This window comes from Mesoplodon densirostris, chromosome 17, assembly GCF_025265405.1.
Source record: "Mesoplodon densirostris isolate mMesDen1 chromosome 17, mMesDen1 primary haplotype, whole genome shotgun sequence".
NCBI lineage: Eukaryota > Metazoa > Chordata > Mammalia > Artiodactyla > Ziphiidae > Mesoplodon > Mesoplodon densirostris.
Window position 1 is genome coordinate 5,492,440 of NC_082677.1, and position 22,303 is coordinate 5,514,742.

At 36.9% G+C, this 22,303-nt stretch overlaps 1 protein-coding gene across 12 annotated transcripts in view; it reads left to right on the forward strand.

Moving 5' to 3' along the window:
• PAN3 (poly(A) specific ribonuclease subunit PAN3) overlaps nt 1-22,303 on the forward strand; it is a 120,484-nt gene that overhangs the window by 73,872 nt on the left and 24,309 nt on the right. For 7 of the 12 annotated variants that reach the window (XM_060080330.1, XM_060080329.1, XM_060080331.1 and 4 more), the window contains 7 exons: nt 10,149-10,396; nt 11,510-11,566; nt 12,773-12,877; nt 13,695-13,752; nt 20,677-20,838; nt 21,399-21,515; nt 21,603-21,704. In XM_060080330.1, coding sequence (XP_059936313.1) covers nt 10,149-10,396; nt 11,510-11,566; nt 12,773-12,877; nt 13,695-13,752; nt 20,677-20,838; nt 21,399-21,515; nt 21,603-21,704 — 849 coding nt within the window. The remainder of the gene's footprint in view (nt 1-10,148; nt 10,397-11,509; nt 11,567-12,772; nt 12,878-13,694; nt 13,753-20,676; nt 20,839-21,398; nt 21,516-21,602; nt 21,705-22,303) is intronic. The other 5 variants (XM_060080321.1, XM_060080326.1, XM_060080323.1 and 2 more) reach the window with 2 other exon arrangements.

The following is a 22,303-nucleotide window of genomic DNA, read 5'->3' on the forward strand; positions in this document are numbered from 1 at the left end:
ATTGTTTTATTTGGGAGGGGGTGTGATTAGGGAATTTGGTTTTAAAAAAATCAATAAAGTAAGAAATATATCTTTAGTAGTAACTTCGTTTTTTGTATTCCTGGATATGATCATATACATTCCTTGCTATGATTTTCTCTTGGATGAGGCCCCAAATATTGGCCCTATGGTTAAGAAGATAACGCTTCCTCTGTTTGTCTTTAATTCATTCATCTGTTCAGTATGAGATATATTTTGGTGATTTCTAATCTAAACCATTCTCTTCAGTGTAGCCATACATGACAGTTTATTACTGAGGGTTTAATGTGGTTATTGGAACTTTGTTAAAGTTAACAACTTTAGTTACGACAGCATTAACAATTTTAGTTACCGACATTAGTGTAATCTAGGTTTACCCAGGCTATGTAGATCTGGAAAGAGTAGCACTAGAATAATCAGACTGCTGTGTTACAAGAATGTCCTTCACCTCAGATTCTTCACATTCTTCTCTTTCTCTCACATTTGCTTGTTTCACATTTGCTTTTAAATAGCGACAACTGGCATCTGTGCCACTTGATAGCATGAACACTTGCTTTTCTCCTCCCAACTTGTTAAACTCAGTTAATTCTGGTGTTGGCACTCTTCACTTCCTGCTTGTAGCTATTGCTGTACCAAGACGAGGAAACTTTCACCTCTTTCTTTTCGATAAATGTATTGTGTGCCGGCACTGTGCCATTACGTGTGTAGTTGGGAATACAGAGAGGATTAAGGCACAGTTCTCCCCTGCAAAGAGACAGTTTGCATTGTGTGCTACTTGCAGCAAAAGATAAAGTACAAAATGATGGGAATAATGTTTAAACATGAGTATCAGGAGGATTTTAATAGAGTAAGAAGATTTTTCAGAAGTTGAATTGGAATTTACTGTGAGGGTGGGGTTTAGAGAGCTCGGTGTTGACAAGGAGGGTTGTTGATGAGTGTACCAGAGGAGGGGACAGTCTTGAAGCCTTGTGGCTCCGTGAAGCAGCCTGGTGCCTTCAGGGAAGTTGTATCGAATCTTTAGATGAATCGAAGAGGATCGTCACGATTTCAGTATTGTCTTTCTGTCCATGAACGTGGGCTCTCTCTCCAGTTCTTTTTTCCAGGTCTTCTTTAATGCCTTTCCACAAAGTTTTATAATTTTCCGTGTTCAAGTATTACATATATTTTGTAAGATATTCTGAGACACATTTGTGGTAATTGTTGGTATTATAATTTGGCGTCTCAAAAATAAAAATTTTCTAGTTCATTATTCTTAGTGTGAAAATATGTGATTGACATTTGTGTGTTGGTTACTTTGAGACATTCTATTTCTAATAATTTGTAGATTCTTTTATATGTATATATACATATGTATATGTGTGTGTGTGTATATATATATAAAATTTGAACACTTACCTGCAAATAATGATGATAATCTCTTCCTTTGTAATCTTTTTTCTATTGTTCTCTTGCATTGGCCAGGGCCTTTAGTATGGGATTGTACAGAAGAAGTCATAGTTGACATTTTTGTCTTGTACCTGATTTTTTTTTTTTTTTTTCTTTTTGCGGTATGCGGGCCTCTCACTGTTGTGGCCTCTCCCGTTGCGGAGCACAGGCTCCGGACGCGCAGGCCCAGCGGCCATGGCTCACGGGCCCAGCCGCTCCGCGGCATATGGGATCCTCCCAGACCGGGGCACGAACCCGTATCCCCTGCATCGGCAGGCGGACTCTCAACCACTGCGCCACCAGGGAGGCCCTTGTACCTGATTTTAAAAGGGATGCTTCTAATGTTTTCATATTTAGGGGGATCTTTGCTCTGGCATCTTAGATACATTTGTATCTGAGAGGACACCTTTTTAAAAATTCTTTGAGAGAAGAAAATATTACATTTGTTTTTCCTAGAAGGGATTTAAGAGCAACCTTAGCATTTGTTCATGAGGCATTTATTCAGTGACTTCTGAGGGCCACAAAGATGAGCAAGACAAAAATATACAATTTAATGGAGTTTATAGCTTTTATTTTTCATTTTATGACATTTTTAGTTTGAATTGTTTATCATTATCATGCCAATTAAAAGGTTTTAGTTGATAGGTATTGCCAAATTTTCTTCCAAAAGAGATTGTAAGAGTCGACACTAAAAATGTATGACAGTATTTATATGCCACCCACCCTTTTAATAATTGTCTAAATAAACTTTTCAATCTATGCCAATCTGAGCCAATGATACGCTGGCTTTACTTTGCATCTCTTTAAATTATCAGTGAATATTAACACCTTTTTATATGTTTGAGGCATTTAATTTTCTTTTCTGCAAACTGACTACTTGTACAATTTGTCCATTTTCTATTGGTTGCTTTCTATTTTCTTAATGATTTTAAGAACTATATAATATGATTAGCCTTTTACTAAGTGTTGCAAATATCTTTTCTTGCTGTGTAGAAATATTTATTTTTAGAAGAAGTTAAATTCTGTTTTCACCTTTGTGTTTTGTATGTCTTCATAACATTATATTTAAAAAAATGTTCTTTGAGATACTTTTTGTTTTAAACTCTTAAATATTAAATCTGAACATTTATTTGTCTTTTTAATGGGTGTAATGAATGGAAGGGTGACTCACTTTTATTTATTTTATCTAAATAACCATTTGTTTGCTTTTTTCTTTACTCAATCCGTCATTTAGGGATGGCTAGTAAGTTGGCATATCTGACTACTGTCCATCTCCTCCCCTGAAGTTTTATCTTATGCTTATTTTTTCATATATATTTGGGGTCAAGTTTCATGCTTATTCTGTTGTGTTGACCCACTGTTCATGGGAGCCTTTATCCAATATTTTTGTTACTATAGCTTTCATCACTTTTTTAGTATCCAGTGACCTTATACAGTACTTTTTTCTTCCTTTTACTTTTTCAGTCTTCTTTTTTTTTTTTTTTTTTTTTTTTTTTTCTTCCTCTGTACTTGCTTTACTTTAGTAATTTTCCTGGCTATCTTACTGCTTATTTTTCCAATGGATATAATCGGTTTGGCTAATTTAAAAAAATTCTGTTGGTTTTCTTATTGAGCTACCATTATGCTTTTAGATTAGTTAGGGGTAGAATTGACATTTTTGCAACAAATAGGTACAGGTATTTATTTTCTTTTGTTCAAGTTATCTTTTGTTTCTGACAGTAGAGTTTTACCTTTTTCTTCATGTAAGTCCTGCACATTCTAGGTAAGTTTGTGCCTAGATATTTTAGGTTTTTATTGCTAGTTAATGTAAGTGGCATTTTGTTTTTTGCAATCTGTTTGTCTCTCCCCCCTCTCCAACACACACACACACACACACACACACACACACACACACACACTCTCACACTCCCTCTCTCCCCCACCCCCACCCCCATACACCCACTGGATTAATGGAGTTTTCTTGATCCTTCTCCCCTCACCTGCAGCAATAATTTAGGTATTAACTATTTTTGTTGAGATGTAATTCACATATCGTAAAATTCACTCTTCTAAAGTGTACAATTCAGTGGTGTTTAGTATACTCTCAAGGCTGTGCAACCATCATCATGGTCTAATTCCACAACATTTTCATAACCCTAAAAAGAAACTTCATACCTACCTATTAGTAGTCACTCCCCATTTTCCCCTCTCCTCAGTCCTTGGAAACCACTAATTTACTTTATGTCTTTATGGATTTGCCTCTTCTGGCCATTTTATGTAAATAGAATCATACAACGTGTGGCCTTTTTGTCTCTGGCTTCTTTCACTTAACAATGTTTTCAAGCTTCATCCATGTTATATCATGAATCAGTATTTTTTTCCTTCATATGGGTGAATAGTATTCCACAGTATAGGCGAGATCACATTTTGTTCACCCGTTTATCAGTTGATAGACATTTGAGTTGTTTCCACTTTCTGACTATTATGCATAATGCTGCTTTGAACATTCATGTACTGGTTTTTGTGTGAAGATAATGTTTTCAGTTACCTTGGGTAACATACTTAGGAGTAGAATTGCTGGTGTTTAACAATTTGAGGAACTGCCAAACTGTTTTGAAAGTGATTGCATTATTTTACACTCCCACCAGCAATGTGTTAAGGATTTCGTTTTCTCCACTTCCTCACTAACACTTGTTATTGTTCTTATTTTTGATTATAGCCTTCATAGTAGGTATAATGTGGTATCACTGTGGTTTTGATTTGCATGTTCCTAATGACTAATGATGTTGAGCTTCTTTTTACGTGCTTATTGGCCATTTGTTTATCTTTTTTGGAAAAATGTCTATGCAAATCCTTTGCCAATTTTAAAATTTGGTTATTTTTGTTGTTGAGTTATGAGTTCTTTTTATATTCTATATACTAGACCTTTATTGAATATATGATTTGTAAATATTTTCTCCCGTTCTATGGGTTGGCTTTTCACTTTCTTGATGGTTTCCTCTGAAGTACAAAAAGTTAAAAATTTTAGTGAAGTCTAATTTATTTTTCTTTTTCCCTTGGTTATGTGTGCTTTAGGTGTCAACTTAAGAAACACTTGTTTAGCTGAAGATCATGAAGTATATGCTGGTTTTCTTAGAGCTTTATAGGTTAGTTCCTGCGTTTAGATTTTTGAGGTAATTTTTGTATACGGTGTAGGGTAAAGGTTGGATGTTATGTACTATGTTTTGGTTTTATGTATGGTCACCCCTAGAATTTTACCATGTATGCTTTACTCAGTATGAACTTGTTGAATTCCTTCCTGCCCTCTTTCAGTGTTACAGTAACCTAGAATTTTAATTACACTTTGACTTGAACCTATCTCAGCCTAATTGTTTCACTGTCAGTGCTTATTCAGATTTCTCATACATTCTTTTATTCTGTGCTTTTTGGGGAAGGAGTTTTCTTCTGTATTGAAGTTGATCATTTAATTGTTCTTTCACCAAGGAGATGTGAATGACCTTAAAAATGTCTTTATTTTTCCCCTCATTTGCAAATTGTGTATAAACTTTAAGATGACATTTATTTTCCTTACTTTGAGCATATTTTTTCATTGTCTAGTGTTGCTGATCAGTCTCCTGTTAATGTAATTGTCCTTTTTTTTTTAAAGATAATTTGTCTTTTTTTGCTTTTGTAGCTTTTAAGGTTTTTCTCTTTATCTTTGGCAGGCAACAGTTTCACCTGATTGATTGAAAGGGATTTGTTTTTACTTATTCTGTTCAGAACTCTTGTTTAGGATTTCTTGAATGAGGATTTCCTAGTTCTTGAATATCCCAAAGCTTTTCTTCGAATATTGCTTCTCCAGTATTTTCTTTATCCTGGAAATTTGCCTTCTCATTCTACCTTTTGTGTATCTTAACCAGTCTTTTATATTTTCCAAGCTAAGTTTCTAGATTCTTCTCTGGTTTACTTTTCTTGTCTTTGTGTCTACCTTGCTATTTAACTCACCTGTTAAGTTTTTTCTCCTTTAATTTTAATGGTTATCATTTTTACTCCTATAGAATATAGTTCCGTTTAAGAAGGACAAATGGGGCTTCCCTGGTGGCGCAGTGGTTGAGAGTCCGCCTGCCGATGCAGGGGACATGGGTTCGTGCCCCGGTCCGGGAGGATCCCACATGCCGCAGAGCGGCTGGGCCCGTGAGCCATGGCCACTGAGCCTGCGCGTCCGGAGCCTGTGCTCCGCAATGGGAGAGACCACAACAGTGAGAGTCCCGCGTACCGGAAAAAAAAAAAAAGAAGGACAAATGTTTGTCACTTCTTTCATGTCCTTAATCATTTTAGTTGTAGGTTTTTTTAAAATCCCCTTTATAGGGTTCTGTTATCTGGGATTCATTGTTTTCAGGGTGCTAATTCTCAATGTATTGTGCATATTTGATTCTCATTTTGGGAGTTCTTTTCACATGGGATTATTTTCTGGGGAGAGATCACGTGTGCTGTGGGTTGTAGATCATGTTTGTTTGTCGAAATAGTTGGTGTTTGCTTTACCCAGGTGTCCATTGCCCGTGCAGTTTAAGTTTTATAATTACCCACTGGGATCCCTATCACACAGAATCTCCTGGGTATTTTTCTCTCCTGCACCTGTGCATGGTGCAGGCATTTCTCCTAACACCCGCCCCCCCACCACCCCCCCAGCCCTCTTCCTTTCCTCCATCTCTGTTCCACCAACAAGTCTACCTATTGCCTGTGGGCTGACAGGTAGAAGTTTTCTCCTCCACCATTGCCTGATGGTACAGCTTTTCCAGACTCCTGGCTTTACACTGGGATTTGAATTTCATTCTCCACACTTTATGTGCTGAAGGCCATGTTTGATATGCCTGTGTGAACCTGGAAGCCTCAACTTGTAGACACTATATCTGGCCTGGGATGTGGTTTTCCAAAGTTCCCACAGTATAATCTCTAGTTCAAAATTTTGCCTTAATTTCTTGCTCTTGGAGTTTTTGCTTTTGTTGCTATTCTTTTGATTTCAGCTATGTTTTAAAATGTGGGTATTGTATTTTATCGCACAGTTCTATGTGTTCATAATTTTGGTTGGGGTTGAGGGGGAGGGTATTTGTTTTATTTAGCTCAGTCTCTGATTTCCCAGAAATACGATTATCTTAAGTGGATGTTTGTATTTAGGAACGATGTTCATTTGGTATTTTGTAATATTGGAGCCATTTACTTTATGCATTCTGTCATTATTTACAAGTCTTTTTTGTTTGTTTGTTTCCTTGGGTTTTTCAGGTATAGAATTATGTCATCCAGAAACACTGATACTTTTACCTTCATAAGTTAACCTTAAATTTTTAAAATTTCATTTCTTTATTTTGTTCATTGCTCTGGTTAATTCGTCCAGTGGGCATTTCTGTATTGTTCCTCACTTTTCTTTGAATTGGGTACTTTTAAGAAGGATTTTTTCGAATGTTCTAAAACAATTAACTTATACATGACTTAAATATCTCAGTTTGCATATTCACTTAATAAGAAATTATAGTGTAATTATTGTATATGATCTCACCAAAATGTCATTTTAAGAGTTAATTACAAAAGTAATGCAAAAAATAAATACACAAATGAAATATTTTTAATTCAGATTTTCTTTAAAGTACAGATTTTCATTCTTCTAGTTTGTCTCTCATGGTATCCTCAGTGTGTTGCTATGTTTGCTTAAGTGTTCCAGTGATCGTGTACTAATTAATAGCAAACTGTTGTAATAACCACAAGTAGCACCCCTGCCTCCACCCCCCCATATAAGGGAAGATGGAACTTATAAAGGAATATTTACATGTGAGAGAGATGAAACTGAATCTGTCGACTTTACTTCACCTTTATTTTTAGTTACTGATTTCTGCAGTAAGGTTCTGCTCCTTTGTGCTGTCTGTAATTTAGTGTTACATGCAGGCAGTTAATACTAAGTGTGTTGTGGTTATCATCTTCACAATACCAAGTACAGAATAACTCTCTCCAAGCAGATACGTGTGTATTTTACTCAGTTCTTTAACATGTTTGCAAAATAGTTTAGTGGCACAAAGCTATGCCTTTTGTGGCTGGATGTTTCAGTAATTTAGAGGTCAGTTTCCTTTCTAGCTTCCCATACAATTTAAATATTCTGTTACCCTATGGGTGGTGATCCTTATTACTGTTTTACATGTTTTATTTTGTATGTGTTTAGATCATGCCAGCCAGCCTCAGCTCAGATATATTAACTCAAATTTCAGTGCTGAAACTTTGTTCTAGAATAGCCACAAAATTGAAAATTCTGAAGAGAAAGCTTGTAACTTACAACCTGTAAATTCTACTAGATTGTTTTTGGTAGTCTTTTTCCACGTATTTAGCCCTAAGGAGAGATTCTACTTTTGTTTCACTTGTACGCCTGCTCTGGTGTCAGACTCTTCCCCTGCTCTCCTGCTGCACCCCACTTCCCCCCCCCACACACACACGTCCTTTAAGTTGTCACACTAATGCTCCTAAGTGTAATGGACCCCCTTTCTGTTCTCTAGTGTATGGCTTAGGGGTTGGGCAGCTGTATTGAATATTGGCTAAGAGCACAGGCTTTGGAATCAAATAGACCTGAGTTTCAATCTTGATTCTTTTGTTCAGTAACCTGTATTTGCCCTTACAATAAATTTTTAAAAATTATTTTTAAGTTAGTTTCTTCCTCTGTGAGGTGACTGTTGATATACCTACCTCACAGGGTTGTTGTGAGGATTAAATAGTCTGGTGTATGTGAAGCACTTTTATTACTGCCTGACATATGGAAAGTGCTTAAGAATTGGTAGCTGTATTTGCTGCTGTTATTTAATTTAAAGGTAGTAAACAAATTTACTCACTTTTGGTGACTTGGCCAGTTTTATATTGGAAGGGCTTAGAGACTAGCTTTAGGAAAACTGTAGATGCATTTCATATTAGATGAGTAGGGAGTATGTATCTTTTGAAAATAGTTGAATAATCCTCCCAGTTTTTGCAGTATGGATTGACCTACAATTAAATGTATAATATACAGAGTTAGAAAAAACACAGAACTCTGGAAAAGTTTTTTAAAAATTAGGCTCATATGTTAATATAATAGCTTGGTTTCCTTATAAGTATTTTTCTAAAGGGTTTTAGACTTTTAAAGTTTCTCTTAGATGTATTTAAGACATACTTGCGAAATTCCTGGCCTATTTTAATGTCAGTGCAGTAGACATTGTGTTATAACAGGAAGAGTATTAAACTGGAAGTTTGGAGACTTGGGTTTGAAGCCTGGCTTTGCTGTTGGCTGTGCACACATGTCCTTGGTCAGATAACAAACCCCCTATGTGTAAATTTCTGATCTGTACTGCGGTGCTTGTTACCTGACCTACCTTAGTTGCTCAGAAAATCAGACAAAATAATTATGTCAGGGCTCTTTAGAAAATACAGAGGGCTATCCAGAGTAAAAATAAGTATTATCTCAGTTCTCAACCTTATTTTTATTCACCTAGATCTTTTCAAAAAACAGTGTTCGTGTTTTATGAATTCTTAGCAATTGAAATTCATAACCCTGTTAATCATATTTCTGTGACCAGAAGCATTTTGGTAACATTTTTCTTGAATTGTGAGATGGCATATTACTTCAGGTGAAGTTTTTTAGTTGTTCCCCAAATAGCCAGAAAATAGTTCCTGGATAAGCTAATTCTTTCAGGAAGTGTAACTAACTGTAGCTCGAGAAACCATTTTCAGTCTCTGCTCAGAACTGATCACCTCCATTAAGCCTTTGATTAACTGTACCTGGTTTTACTTAATTTGCATTTCATCTGAATTTAGGCATGTAGTTTACAGTATATTAGTTTATATTTGAGTGTTTTTGTAAGCCACTTTATGTCTTTTACATGTGACCTGGTCTTGTTTTCTCAGATAGCTTGGAATCTCCTGAAGGGTGAAGACAATTGTCCTTTCCCTTTCTCCACCATAGATTCATGATAGAGGATGCTCTGCATACAATGGTTTCTTGCTAGTTGTGTTTAGGTAAAACTCGCACTAGAGCAGAGTATGCATCTGCAGAAATTTTCAGTTGTCTACTATATAGCCTATGCCTATTTAAAGACAAAAGGCATCAAAACAGTACACCTTCTTGATTTAAAAAAAATATGGTATTTAAGCAGCCCTGTATTTCAACTAAGACTAGACTTAGTTTTTTTTTTTTGCTTTTTCAAACCATTCTGTTAGTAGTATTTGGCCAAAAGAAATCTAATAAATCTCATTAAATAATTTGATTTTTTGATACTAAAATATTTTAGGGATATGTGATATTTGTATTGTTAATAGCCATAGTTTTAAATGATTCATTACAAAAAAGGAATTATGCCTTTTATTAAAGAAAGGCTTTTATAAAGGGCATAATTTTATAGAGTCCCAGTTATTTCTCACTTTTTGATTAAATTAATTTATTAAATTATCAGTAATCCTTATTATTGAAGTTTCTCATGTAAACATTGACATGGAGGAGACGTATTCTTACAGTAAATATCCTAATTTATTTGGGAATGACTATATTTGAAAAAAAGAAATTCTTTACATTTGCTTTTAATCAGAGCTTTCTCTGAAACAAGATAAAATTGTCTTTTATTTTTGAACTTAAAGAATTTTGCTAAAGTTGTTTCTTCCAAATGAACGTTTGCATTTTATTTTCCAGATTTTTTTCTCTGAAACCAATTTTTGCTTTCTAAGAAACATTTTTACATCTTCTTCAGGAATGTCATTGTCTGCTGGATCTTCCCCTCTTCACTCCCCCAAGATCACTCCACACACTTCTCCTGCTCCCAGAAGAAGAAGTCACACTCCAAATCCAGCAAATTACATGGTGCCTTCTAGTGCCTCTACACCTGTTAATAATCCTGTTTCTCAGACTCCATCTTCTGGTCAGGTGATCCAAAAGGAAACTGTCGGTGGGACGACTTACTTCTATACAGACACAACTCCAGCACCTTTGACTGGAATGGTATGTCTGCATTTAAAGGAGAAAAGAGAGGGCTCTTAGAACAGCTCCTTAGTAATGAGATTAACGAGGAGGTTTACCCAGGCCTGTATCTTTATGCTGTGATGTGAAAAAGTAATTACTTTCTGACTTAGGTGATAATTCTAATCTCTTCTTACCTCTTCAAAGTAATCTGTTTCTGCATTAATAATATCTCTAGTTTTGGACAAATCTGCTTGTAATCAGAAGTTATATTTAAGCTCTAGTTCAGTACTTTATGGCGTGTTTTGCTTACGGGGTTACCTAGTACTTGTGCTAGCTGGAGTTGATGTTTGCTGACTTTTGTTTATAGATATAGGTAGTTTCACCTCTGTAGTTAGAGAAGTAGATGGATTCTTATCAGTAGTTGCTGAAAGCAAACCGATGATAAATGCTTGCTCAGGCGAGGCAGTGATTTAATAGCTAGAACTCTGGATGGTGGAGGACACAGTGATAGGAGGCCTCCAGCATGGGTCACTGGTAAGGAGGGAGGAGGTTCAGGGAGCCCTGATTATGGGTAAGAAAAGAGCTACCAACGGACTATGGGGGAGGGAGGGGCTGAGAGGGAAGCATCGTGTTCCATAAATTGTACACTTTTAGTTTCATAATTTTGTCCATGTTCAAAAATTAATTAACTATAGAAAAATAAGTAGTAGATGAAGATCTCATGAGTAAGAAAGCCAAATTCCATTAAAATATGAATGCTGGTCTAAACTGTAGATATTTGACAAAATCATAACTGACAGGCTTAGATGAAAAGTATGTTTGGATTTTGGTAAGCAGATTTTGACCCCATAAGTTAAATTAATGATTTATTTTGATTATATTTAATATTTTACTATAAGGCAGTTTGAGTGGAAAGACAACAGACTTTTATTTTTCCTCTTGAAGAGTCCCAGTTCCACCATTGTTTTGTGACTCTTGAATCTTAGTACCTCTGAGACTGGTCCCCCGATCGTAAATGGGGTGAAGCACACGACCATCATATGAGAAATAAATGTGAAAACATTTATAGAAGTACTTGTAAATCATGTAAAATGCTTTCTAAAAAATAATAAAATAGCTAATAGTTTTTTGTTCTGTTTTGTTTTTGGTCAGAGATCTTTCAAAAGTTATCACAGAACAGCTTGCCGAACTGAAGGTCAAATAATTGAGGTAGAGTAGAGACTTTCCTTGGTTCTTTCAAGTAAGAATTCCATCAATGTTTTACTTTTGGGGGGAGGGGTTATTATATTTTATAATTATTTACGTTTTTTATTTTATCATATTTGTAGAAAAAAGTTAGTTTAATCTATGAAGAGGTTCTTTTGTCACAAAACTGTCTCAGCTGTTTTTGTGGAGATTATATGTGGCACAGTTTTGTAATGTTTTTACCCTTCAAACCACTCTTAAAAATATGCTCCTGGTAAACCTGAGGTAGTCAAGCCCAACTATACTACCTGATGTAAGGAAACCAAGGCAAGAAAAAGGAGGCACTATTCTCCCTTCAGGTATGGGTTAAAGGAAACCTTACAAGTATTGCAAAATCACTTCCTGGTTGAGGTCCAGAGCAGAATAGTCACATGAGGGCAACAGAAATCAACTGAATTCATTTTTAAAAGAGAAAAGAAAATGTTTGTTTTGGCTTTAAAAATGAAAGAATAAAACAAAAGATATTTTAGGACGTACTTGATTTTTTTGTATCGTGGACCAGTTGAAGGGAAGGAGAGGCGGAGGAAAAAGGGAAAAAAGCAGGGTGGTGAGAAGATTCCAATTGGAAGAGGCAAAGACAAGAAGCTGGAAGCAGAATTCAGTAACTTTGTTGTAGTTTGGTTGGAAGGTATATTGTCATACCCTTCTGTTCACCTCCACTGCTGACCCAGAGTATGTTGGTCCTCTTTTCTGTTCTAGTTTGAAGTGTTTAAGTATCTAGATAACACTTTGTTTAGTTTGGTCTCTAGAAACCCTTAAAGAGGACAGTTCTTTGGGCATCCACGGCAGAGTTACTACATGATCTGACTGTGCCCAAGCACCTTTAATATCTGCTTTCTTCCTCTCTTCCAGCTGCCTTAAAAAAATAACTCACAAAGAGCTCCTTTTGCCTCTCATTGGAGCTAAAATTTTACTGTATCTGAAGAAATGTTTCCTTTCTCATTAGATTTTTAAAAATTTGTTATTCCAATAAAGATTACTTTAAAAATGAAATCATTCAGAAGGTGTACTAATAACAGCTATTCTCAGGTGTTTAATTCACTATTATTTAAAGATTAAAAGTATCAATTTGTCACTGTCCTTTAAAGATTAAAACTTTATCAAAATAATGATAAAGCTTATCAATTGAGAAAAATTGATCATTATATTTTCCCCCTTCCTATCTTTCAGGTTTTTCCAAACTACCATATTTATCCTCCAACTGCACCTCATGTTGCTTATATGCAACCAAAAGCAAATGCACCTTCCTTCTTCATGGCTGATGAACTCCGACAGGTATGTTTTCAGAGTTCGGAGTGGAAATACTTAATGTCTGTCGTGCTTTAGCAAAGAACTGGAGAAAGAACAGAGCTCCTTTCAAATTGTATTATTTAATCAAGTATGCTGTACTAAAGAAGATAGAATTTAGAATTTATGAGACTAATTGATATTTATTTAAGGAAACCCATTTTTAAAGAAAATTGCAAGTAACTGTGTTCGGATGTAGAACATGGAGTAGCTATTTAAATGGGCCACCTTTTTGCACGGCACCTCCTGTGCACTGGAAGGTCTCTGAAGTATATAAATAAATAATATAAATGGTTTCTAACCACTAGACAACTTTTTGCTAATATCTGTAGTAGTTGGCTAATAAGTAGTTTGGCCTAGAAATGAACTTCATTTTAAGGCAGCTCAATATTTTCTGTAAAGTAGGTTTTATAAAATTATTTAGTTTTTTTGTCAGTGTTAAACAGGTATTATTTGATATGTAGAATTTTATTTTACTCTTAAATTCTCAGAAATGTTTTTATTTCACAGAAGTGAGTTGCACCAGTATAATGTTTGTAGAGTGAATTATCGACGAGCTTGGCCACAGAGCTAGCCGTATGCTCTGGGTTATAGCACTGCTACTTGAAACCAGCCTTAGCTATGGGCAGGTCTATCCAGGACTGGAATTTAGACATTTCACATTATTGGAAATGTTATTTCCTGATATCAACATTAAAAAGTATACATGCCAAAAATATTAGTACTCAGGCTATTCAGTTGCAATAGAAAGTCCAGATTTCAGAAGTTGTGTTTAGATGTAAATATACTTATTTTCTTTTCTTAGGAGCTGATTAACAGACATTTAATAACAATGGCTCAGATTGATCAAGCAGATATGCCAGGTAAAATGCAAGTTGACTGATCCTTCCTTTTAAAGGAGAGTATAATCTTTATGTAGTCCTACATGTTTTTATGCCTTAAGCTAGCTAATTACTATTTTATGACTATATCTGAAACCTACTTAAGAAGAATTCCAAGATGCCATTGATCTAGTTTTTTTTTTTTTTTTTTTTCTTTTTGCGGTATGCGGGCCTCTCACTGTCGTGGCCTCTCCCGTTGCGGAGCACAGGCTCCGGATGCGCAGGCCCAGCGGCCATGGCTCACGGGCCCAGCCGCTCCGCGGCATATGGAATCCTCCCAGATCGGGGCACGAACCCGTATCCCCTGCATCGGCAGGCGGACTCTCAACCACTGCGCCACCAGGGAGGCCCTGATCTAGTTTTTTTTTCAAAGAATTCTACATGTGACAAGATTCTAGTTCATCCAAAAAATAGGTAGTTTTAGAATTCATGGTGATTTACCTCATCGTGCACTAAAATATTATGATCTTCGGAAACAATGAAGTATAGGTACTTAAGTAGGGGTGGGGAGGTGAGTGCTATTATTACTGAGGCCGCGGCGTGCCGGACAGGGTGCTAAGGCTTTCTGTGTGTACGTTTTTTCCTCACAAAACTCCGGTGGTATAGATACTAATAATATCACCTTTATTTTACATATGAGGAAACTGAACTTAGCAGGCAGATTAAGTAACTTGCCTCTAAGAGCAAGTGGCTAGTAATTATCTGACTGAGTCAGGATTGAAACCTCGGTTTTTCTGACTGTACCATGACGTTTCTCAGAGAGCATTAAAATCTCTTTCCCTGGCTTACTCGGTATAGGCACAATGAAATGTGGTGTAATTTAGGAAAACTTCGTAAATAATACAGTAGGAATACATTTGCTGTAGCGATAATCTCAAAACACCTGGTTGTAATCACAGATTCAGCATAGTCCACTGTGTATCTTCTTGATTGCTAAAGAATTCAAAGGAATATGTCTGTCTGGCTGTTATGTCTTAAGACTGGGCAGGAAACTTACCTGTCATAGCCTTTGAAATGTTCACGCTGGAATTTTCCTTATTATTAAGCATTGTCTTTGAGGCCCTAGCTAGGGTAAAAAAAAAAAAAAATTAAAAGAGAAGATGCTATTTACAATGGCTTCAGAATATCAGTACCTAGGAATAAATAGAACAAAAGATGTGTAAGATATCAGTGGCAGAGATTTACTAAGAGGTGTTAAATAAGATAAATATAGAGAGTGAAATACGACATTCATGAATAGGAGGCCATAATGGTTGTCAATTTTTGTAAACTGATCTACAGATTCAGTATAATTTCAGTCAAAGCACATGAGCTGTTCTTACTCATAATACTTCTGACACCTAATTCGTGTCCTAACAATTTAATTGTTAAGGGCTCAGTCCCATAAGACCACTCCTTCTTCAGATGCCAGCTGAAATAGGGTACCCAGGCTACTCAAACTTCTGTCTGGCCAACTACAAATTTTGGGGGTTTCCACAACATGCCCTCAGGTTCGGCGATTAGCTGGAATGACTCACAGAACTCGGGAAAGCACTTTGTAAACTATTACTGGCTTATTATAAAGAGTACAACTCAAGGAACAGCCAAATGGAAGAGATACATGGGGCAAAGTGTGGGGATAGGGTAGGGTGTGGGGAACTTCCATACCCTCTCCAGGTATGACACCCTCCCAGCACCTCATCATGCTCACCAACCTGTAAGCCCTCTGAATCCCTCTGTTTAGGAATTCTTATGAATGTTTCATTGTCTTGGCATGGTTGATTAAATCTCTGGCTCTTGGTGATTGACTCAGTCTCCAGCCTCTCTCCCCTCTCTGGAAGGTTGGGGGATTGGCTGAAAGTTCCACACTTCTAATCAAGATTTGGTTTTATTTTTTTATTATATTACAGCATAGCAGAGCTTTTCATAGTATATGATAAATACATCGAAGAGTAAAGGTCCAAGACTATCTGAAGCACTTTGAAGATTAGGATTAGGATTCTGGGTGTACTGGGGAGGGGAGGCTTGGTTTGAGTCTGTAGTGACTGAAACAGTGTCATAATGGCACTGGGTTGGACAAATTGATTACTGGAACAGACTAGGGAGAAGCTAGATACATTCTGTGATAGAGGTGGCTAATCAGTGGGGACAGGAAGGCATTGGAAAAATGGTTTTCTTTATGGTAAAAGATTGTATTGTTACAATTGTATCACGATCTCAAACCACATGCAAAAACCAGTTCCAAATAGATTAAGAATTTAAATGTCAAAAGCAAAACTTTAAAATTCGTACTATGAAATACAAATGAGTAAATTTCATCTTTCAGTAGAGAAAGATTTCCTATACTGGAGGCAAAGATCCTTGACTCTTAAAGAAAGTACTGATAAATTTTACTGAATTACAATTAAAGGGACTTCCCTGGTGGTGCAGTGGTTAAGAATCTGCCTGCCAATGCAGGGGACACGGGTTCGAGCCCTGGTCCGGGAAGATCCCACATGCCATGGTGCAACTAAGCCTGTGCGCCACAACTACTGAGCCTGAGTGCCACAACTACTGAGCCCACACACCTAGAACTGGTGCTCCACAACAAGAGAAGCCACTGCAATGAGAAGCCCACGCACCGCAACGAAGAGTAGCCCCCGATCGCCGCAACTAGAGAAAGCCTGCACGCAGCAACAAAGACCCAAGGCAGCCAAAAATTCAATTAATTAATTAATTAATTTTAAAAAATTAAAAACACTCCAAAGATACCTATAGTAAAGAAAAAACTTGAAAAAGATATTTACACAATTGACAAAGAAAATAAAAACCACAAATTAGTAAGAGCCTGAAAAAAACCCCAACAAAACAGAAAAATGGCCAAAAGGTAGGAATAGGCATTTCAAGAAAGTGGAAGTTCATACAATGAAAAATCTATGAAGAAATGTTTAACATCATTGATGATTAGGGAAAGACAAATAAGATATCATTGGAAAGTCTGACCATGTGCAGTATTAGGATATGGATCCACAGGTTCTCCAGTACATTGCTGTTGGTTGTATAAATTGGTGAATGTGTTATCACTTCAGAAAATTCCCGAAGTTGAATATCTGTGTATCCTGTGATCTAGCAGTTCTGCTCCTAGATATAAGTAAACTATATATTTTTAACTAGAAAATGTATAAAGTATCCATAATATCACTGCTTACAATAGCAGAAACTTTGATCAGTCCAAACGCTCATCTTGAAGGACAGTGTTGGGAATTACCTGATACTGTCAGACAATGGAATATTATACAGCAGTTTAAATGAAGAAAGTACACTTCATAAAGAAAGCAGCAATATGGAAGAATCTCAGTAATGTAATATTAAGTTAAAAAGTGAGCTGCGAGAGACTACATAGAGCATGATACCTTTTTATAAAGTTGAAATTTATATATGTATTTACATTATCAATAAATGCATGTGTATACATATACATAATAAACTTTTGAGGAATACATATAGGTATAATGAAACTATATAAAAAGGGAAGGACGAGGGCTTCCCTGGTGGCGCAGTGGTTGAGAGTCCGCCTGCCGATGCAGGGGACACGGGTTCGTGCCCCGGTCCAGGAGGATCCCACGTGCCGCGGAGCGGCTGGGCCCGTGAGCCATGGCCGCTGAACCTGCGCGTCCGGAGCCTGTGCTCCGCAACGGGAGAGTTCACAACAGTGAGAGGCCCGCGTACCGCCAAAAAAAGAAAAGGGAAGGACGAGAGAGAAGGAAGGCAGAGGTTGGTAGAGAGCCATGTATTTAGATGACCATTCAGGTCAAGGTGTGAGCCTTCGTTTTGTGTGCCAAGTTTGCAGATGCTTACCATATTATTAAGAATAATTAACTGAATAAAAGCAGGCCATGCGTAGACATGAGCTAGTGATTTGAGTGTCACAAACTAAAGATTGTGGTTAATCCAATTCTGTGCGCCCGTGTTCAAACAAGGTTTTAATAAGTGGTTTTTTCTGTCGCTGCTCTCACTTTGATCTTTTTCATGTCTCATGTTTACCATTAACCTCTGACTCATTTTGACTCATTTATTAATGTTGGTCTTACTGACTTTTTCCTTTCCCTTTTCCTTTCCATTCTTCATACTTCCATCAAATTAGTACTTCTCAACTCAAATCATAATTTATTTCCCGTAGGTCAGTGGTTCTCAGCCAGGAATGATTTTACCCCTCATGGGTCATTTGGCAACGTCTGGAACATTTTTGATTGTCACAGTTGGCAGCGGGGTGCTACTGGCTACTACTGGGTTGAGGCCACGGATGCTGCTAAATACCCTACAGTGCACAGGACAGTCCCCGACAACAAAGGATTATCTGGTCCAATATGTCACTAGTGCTGAGCTTGAGAAACTCTGCCATAGGTTTACCGTGGTGAACCTCAGACATTCAGTATCTTAGATCCAGTCTATCATTCTCTATGTTCTTTGAGGGGATGTTAGGTTGAATAGAGGAGAGAAACTAAAATTTTCTTTATCATTATTTTTAATATTATTTGGTTGAACTGAGCCCCAGACTAAAAATTGGGCTAAACTAAGGAGTGCATTTGTCTGGGATCTTCCAAGTTGGTTTTCTTTACTTTGATTTTTGATGCCAAACAGTGATTGAGGCACCCCGTTCCCTTTATTGGTACTTAATTTTGTGCATTTGTTAAACTGAACTAGAAACAAAGAACAGCAGAACAATAAATGAATATTCCTGTCTATTAAGACAATTGGTTTTCAAGGTTAATATTAGGCCACATATGATTATTTCAGAGTAGACTGGGAAAAGTAGGGTTAAAAGGTGATTTTCCGAAAAAAGGTTAAAATCAGGATGTACAGATATAAAAAGGAGAAAGTACTAAAGATTTTATTTAAGTTGTGAGGGAGCCAATCCTATATTACAAGACACATCATAGATGAGGAATATTGAAACAAATGTGCAAACTGTCTTTTCCACAGGGGAGGAGGGAAGTCCGTCGAGCCTTCACCAGACAGAATTGCCTATAGACGAGAATTATTTTGCAGTGCAGTATTTATCAGTTATTTACAGCTTACAGGGGTGTAAAATATCTTCCACAGAATCAGACACCAGAGGGTTATCCTTTAGACAGTGCACTGTTTTCCACTGAAGCACAATTTTTTTCCTTCAGTGTGTAGAATTCATGACTTGCTTAAAAGTAGACAGAGGGAGAAAGGAGTTCAGAGCATAAGATTTTTAGCTCATTGTGGCCCCCACTCAGTTTCTCTGTCACACGGGTGCTCTGAGTACCGGTGTTTGGTGTAGTGAATTTCAAGTCCTTGTTGTTGGTCTGTTAGCTGTCTCACCACTCTTTGCATTTGTTTTAGCTCACTGGAAGCAGTCTCATCCATCATTTTGTAGTAAACATGCCAAATCTTCTGTAAGATCTTTCCTAATATCCTTGGAACTGGCTTTCCTTTCCATGGCTTTGTATTTACATGTGTAGTGGTTCTCAAAGCACTTGACCCAACAGCAGCTTTTCATTATCACCTGGGAACTTGTTAGAATTGCAAATCCTTGGGCCCTGGTTTAGACCTACTTACTGACTCAAAACTCTGGACATGGAACCCAGCAAACTGTGTTTTAACAAGCCTCTAGGTAATTCTGAAGGGTGCTAGAGTTTAAGAACCAGCGCCATGGTGAATTGTACTTTTTTCAAAGCTATTTTGCTTGGTACTGTATTGTTTTATGTAAATCTCAATCCTTTTTCTCTAAGCCTCTTGATAAGAACCCGTATTTCATTAATATGTGTTCACTAATACATAGTGGATACTCAATATATTTTTACTAATTTGAAATTAATTACTTCCCTTATTAAGTGCTCCTTATCAAAAAACTAGGAAACAACATTTATTCATCATTTGTTTCTTTGTGGAAATTGAACTGATTGTTCAAATAAAAAATAGTAAATGGGCAAAAGTTGCAGCTATATTCACTTGTGTGTATACTTCCCTTATACCACCTTTTTTCAGTAGAACGTGCCTTTACCTTGGTTTGAAAGTTAACAATGAATTGATGTTTGTTTTTCACTATGGCCAAAATTCCATCTAGGGGTTAAGAGCACAAGATTACAGAATCAGAATCCTGGGTTTGCATCCCAACTACCTCTCTAGATGTGTGATTTTCACTTTTCTTGTTTATGAAATAGGGAATCCTATCTCAGAATTGTTTCACGAACTAAGAGATAATGAGTGTAAATATTTGGTAAAGGCAGAGGGGTCATTTTTAACCTGTCTTCTGGAATTTCTTAATGACGTTTCACTTGTATTTCTTAATAGGAAATACAGGGGAACATGGCAGGCATAGTGGTAAAGCTGTTTTAGTTTTTTTCTTTTGTGTTTTGCTAGGTATTCAAACTGCGCTATTCCACTGAATGGTTTGAGAGTTTGATACAGATTGCTATATTTGTACTTATAAATCAATATACATACACAGACATATTACATATACACTCCAGTTTATTGTTATTTGTTTTCAATTTCTTTAAAAAAGAATTTCATATACTTAACACCATTGTCTAAATATGTTTTGTACAAAATAAGATGTTTAAAGACAAAAACTGTCTTGATTTTTATTTTACATCAGAATCAGAAATGGTTAGTATCTCGTAAGTGATAATGTGAATTGTTTCTAACAGCTGAGAAACAAGAGTGGTGTGCTATTATAAAAGACAAATATTTTTGAGTGCATGAAATCTAGTTGTTCTTTTGTTGTTTTATAATGCCTATTTTTATTGATAGTGAGACGAATGTGTCCTATACAATTGTTATAAATGTTGACACTGTTCTGGAATACAGTGTGTTTGATATCTGGTTTATAGAGTTGGTTTCTTCTTCATTACTTTGAGATCTGAGAGATTTGTGAATGTCTGCAAGTTAAAGTCATCTTCTTATGAATTACTCTAGCAGTCCCTACAGAAGTTGACAGCTACCATAGCCTGTTCCCTCTAGAACCACTGCCACCGCCCAACCGGATACAGAAATCAAGTAATTTTGGATACATTACGTCCTGCTACAAAGCTGTAAATAGCAAAGATGATCTGCCTTATTGCCTTCGGAGGATACATGGTAAGGAAGATAAATTATCCTCTTTTAAGAGCATATTAGTGAGGCTAAGATTATTCAGAGATTCCTAAATGAGTTTATTTAACATGAATTTAAAGGATAATACATATATTATTTCATTTGGAAATTAGTATTTCATAAGTGATGTATAACATGGCTTTTTCTGCACATTTCTTTTTTTTTAAATTTATTTATTTTTGGCTGCCTTGGGTCTTTGTTGCTGCGTGCGGGCTTTCTCTAGTTGTGAGCGGGGGCTACTCTTTGTTGCGGTGTGTGGTCTTCTCATTGTGGTGGCTTCTCTTGTTGTGGATTACGGGCTTTAGGTGCGGGCTTCAGGAGTTGTGGCTCACGGGCTCTAGAGCTCAGGCTCAGTAGTTGTGGCACATGGGCTTGGTTGCTCCGTGGCATGTGGGATCTTCCCGGACCAGGGCTTGAACCCATGTCCCCTGCACTGGCAGGCGGATTCTTAACCACTGCGCCACCAGGGAAGCCCTCTGCACATTTCTGATGAAATAAGGGGGAGATGTCATTTGCAGGTTAGCAGAAAATTTTTTCTTTTTCAGGTTTTCGTCTTGTTAACACAAAGTGCATGGTATTGGTGGACATGTGGAAGAAAATCCAGCACTCAAATATCGTGACCTTGCGTGAAGTGTTTACCACTAAAGCTTTTGCAGAGCCTTGTGAGTGACTTGTAATGGTCTTTTTGCTAGTGGGCTTCATTATTTGAAGCCAGATTGCAGTAATGAGTGTTTGTGTTTTATTTTAAGCTCTTGTGTTTGCATATGATTTCCACGCTGGAGGAGAGACTATGATGAGCAGACACTTCAATGACCCTAATGCGGATGCCTATTTCACAAAGAGAAAGTGGGGTAAGAAAACGATGCAGGCAAGCTGTGTTTGACAGATGCCTTTGCTCTCTGGAAGAGTAGTTTTGTATTTTAAAATACATGTAAATTTAGCCCTGTAATCATTCAGCGTAAAGACCCTATTGCATTTAAAAAAAAATACCTTAAAGAAATAGAGTCAATATGTAACAAGTTAGGAAATAACATGTTATGTACATGTATAGACTGAGATGAAGGTGGGTTATGAAAGACTCATGTAAATACCTGAAATTTAAGTAGCTGAGAATACGATAAAAGGTTTTTTTTTCCTCTTAAAATTTTTTTTCTTTAAAAAATATAATGCTTTCTGGGGCTTCGCTGGTGGCGCAGTGGTTGAGAGTCCACCTGCTGATGCAGGGGACATGGGTTCGTGCCCCGGTCTGGGAAGATCCCACATGCTGCAGAGCAACTGGGCCCGTGAGCCACAACTACTGAGCCTGCGCGTCCGGAGCCTGTGCTCCGCAACGGGAGAGGCCACAACAGTGAGAGGCCCGCGTACCGCAAAAAAAAAAAAAAAAAAAAAAGTAATAATAATATAATGCTTTCTGAATAAAGATGGTTTGGAAAATTCAGTAAATTGAAAA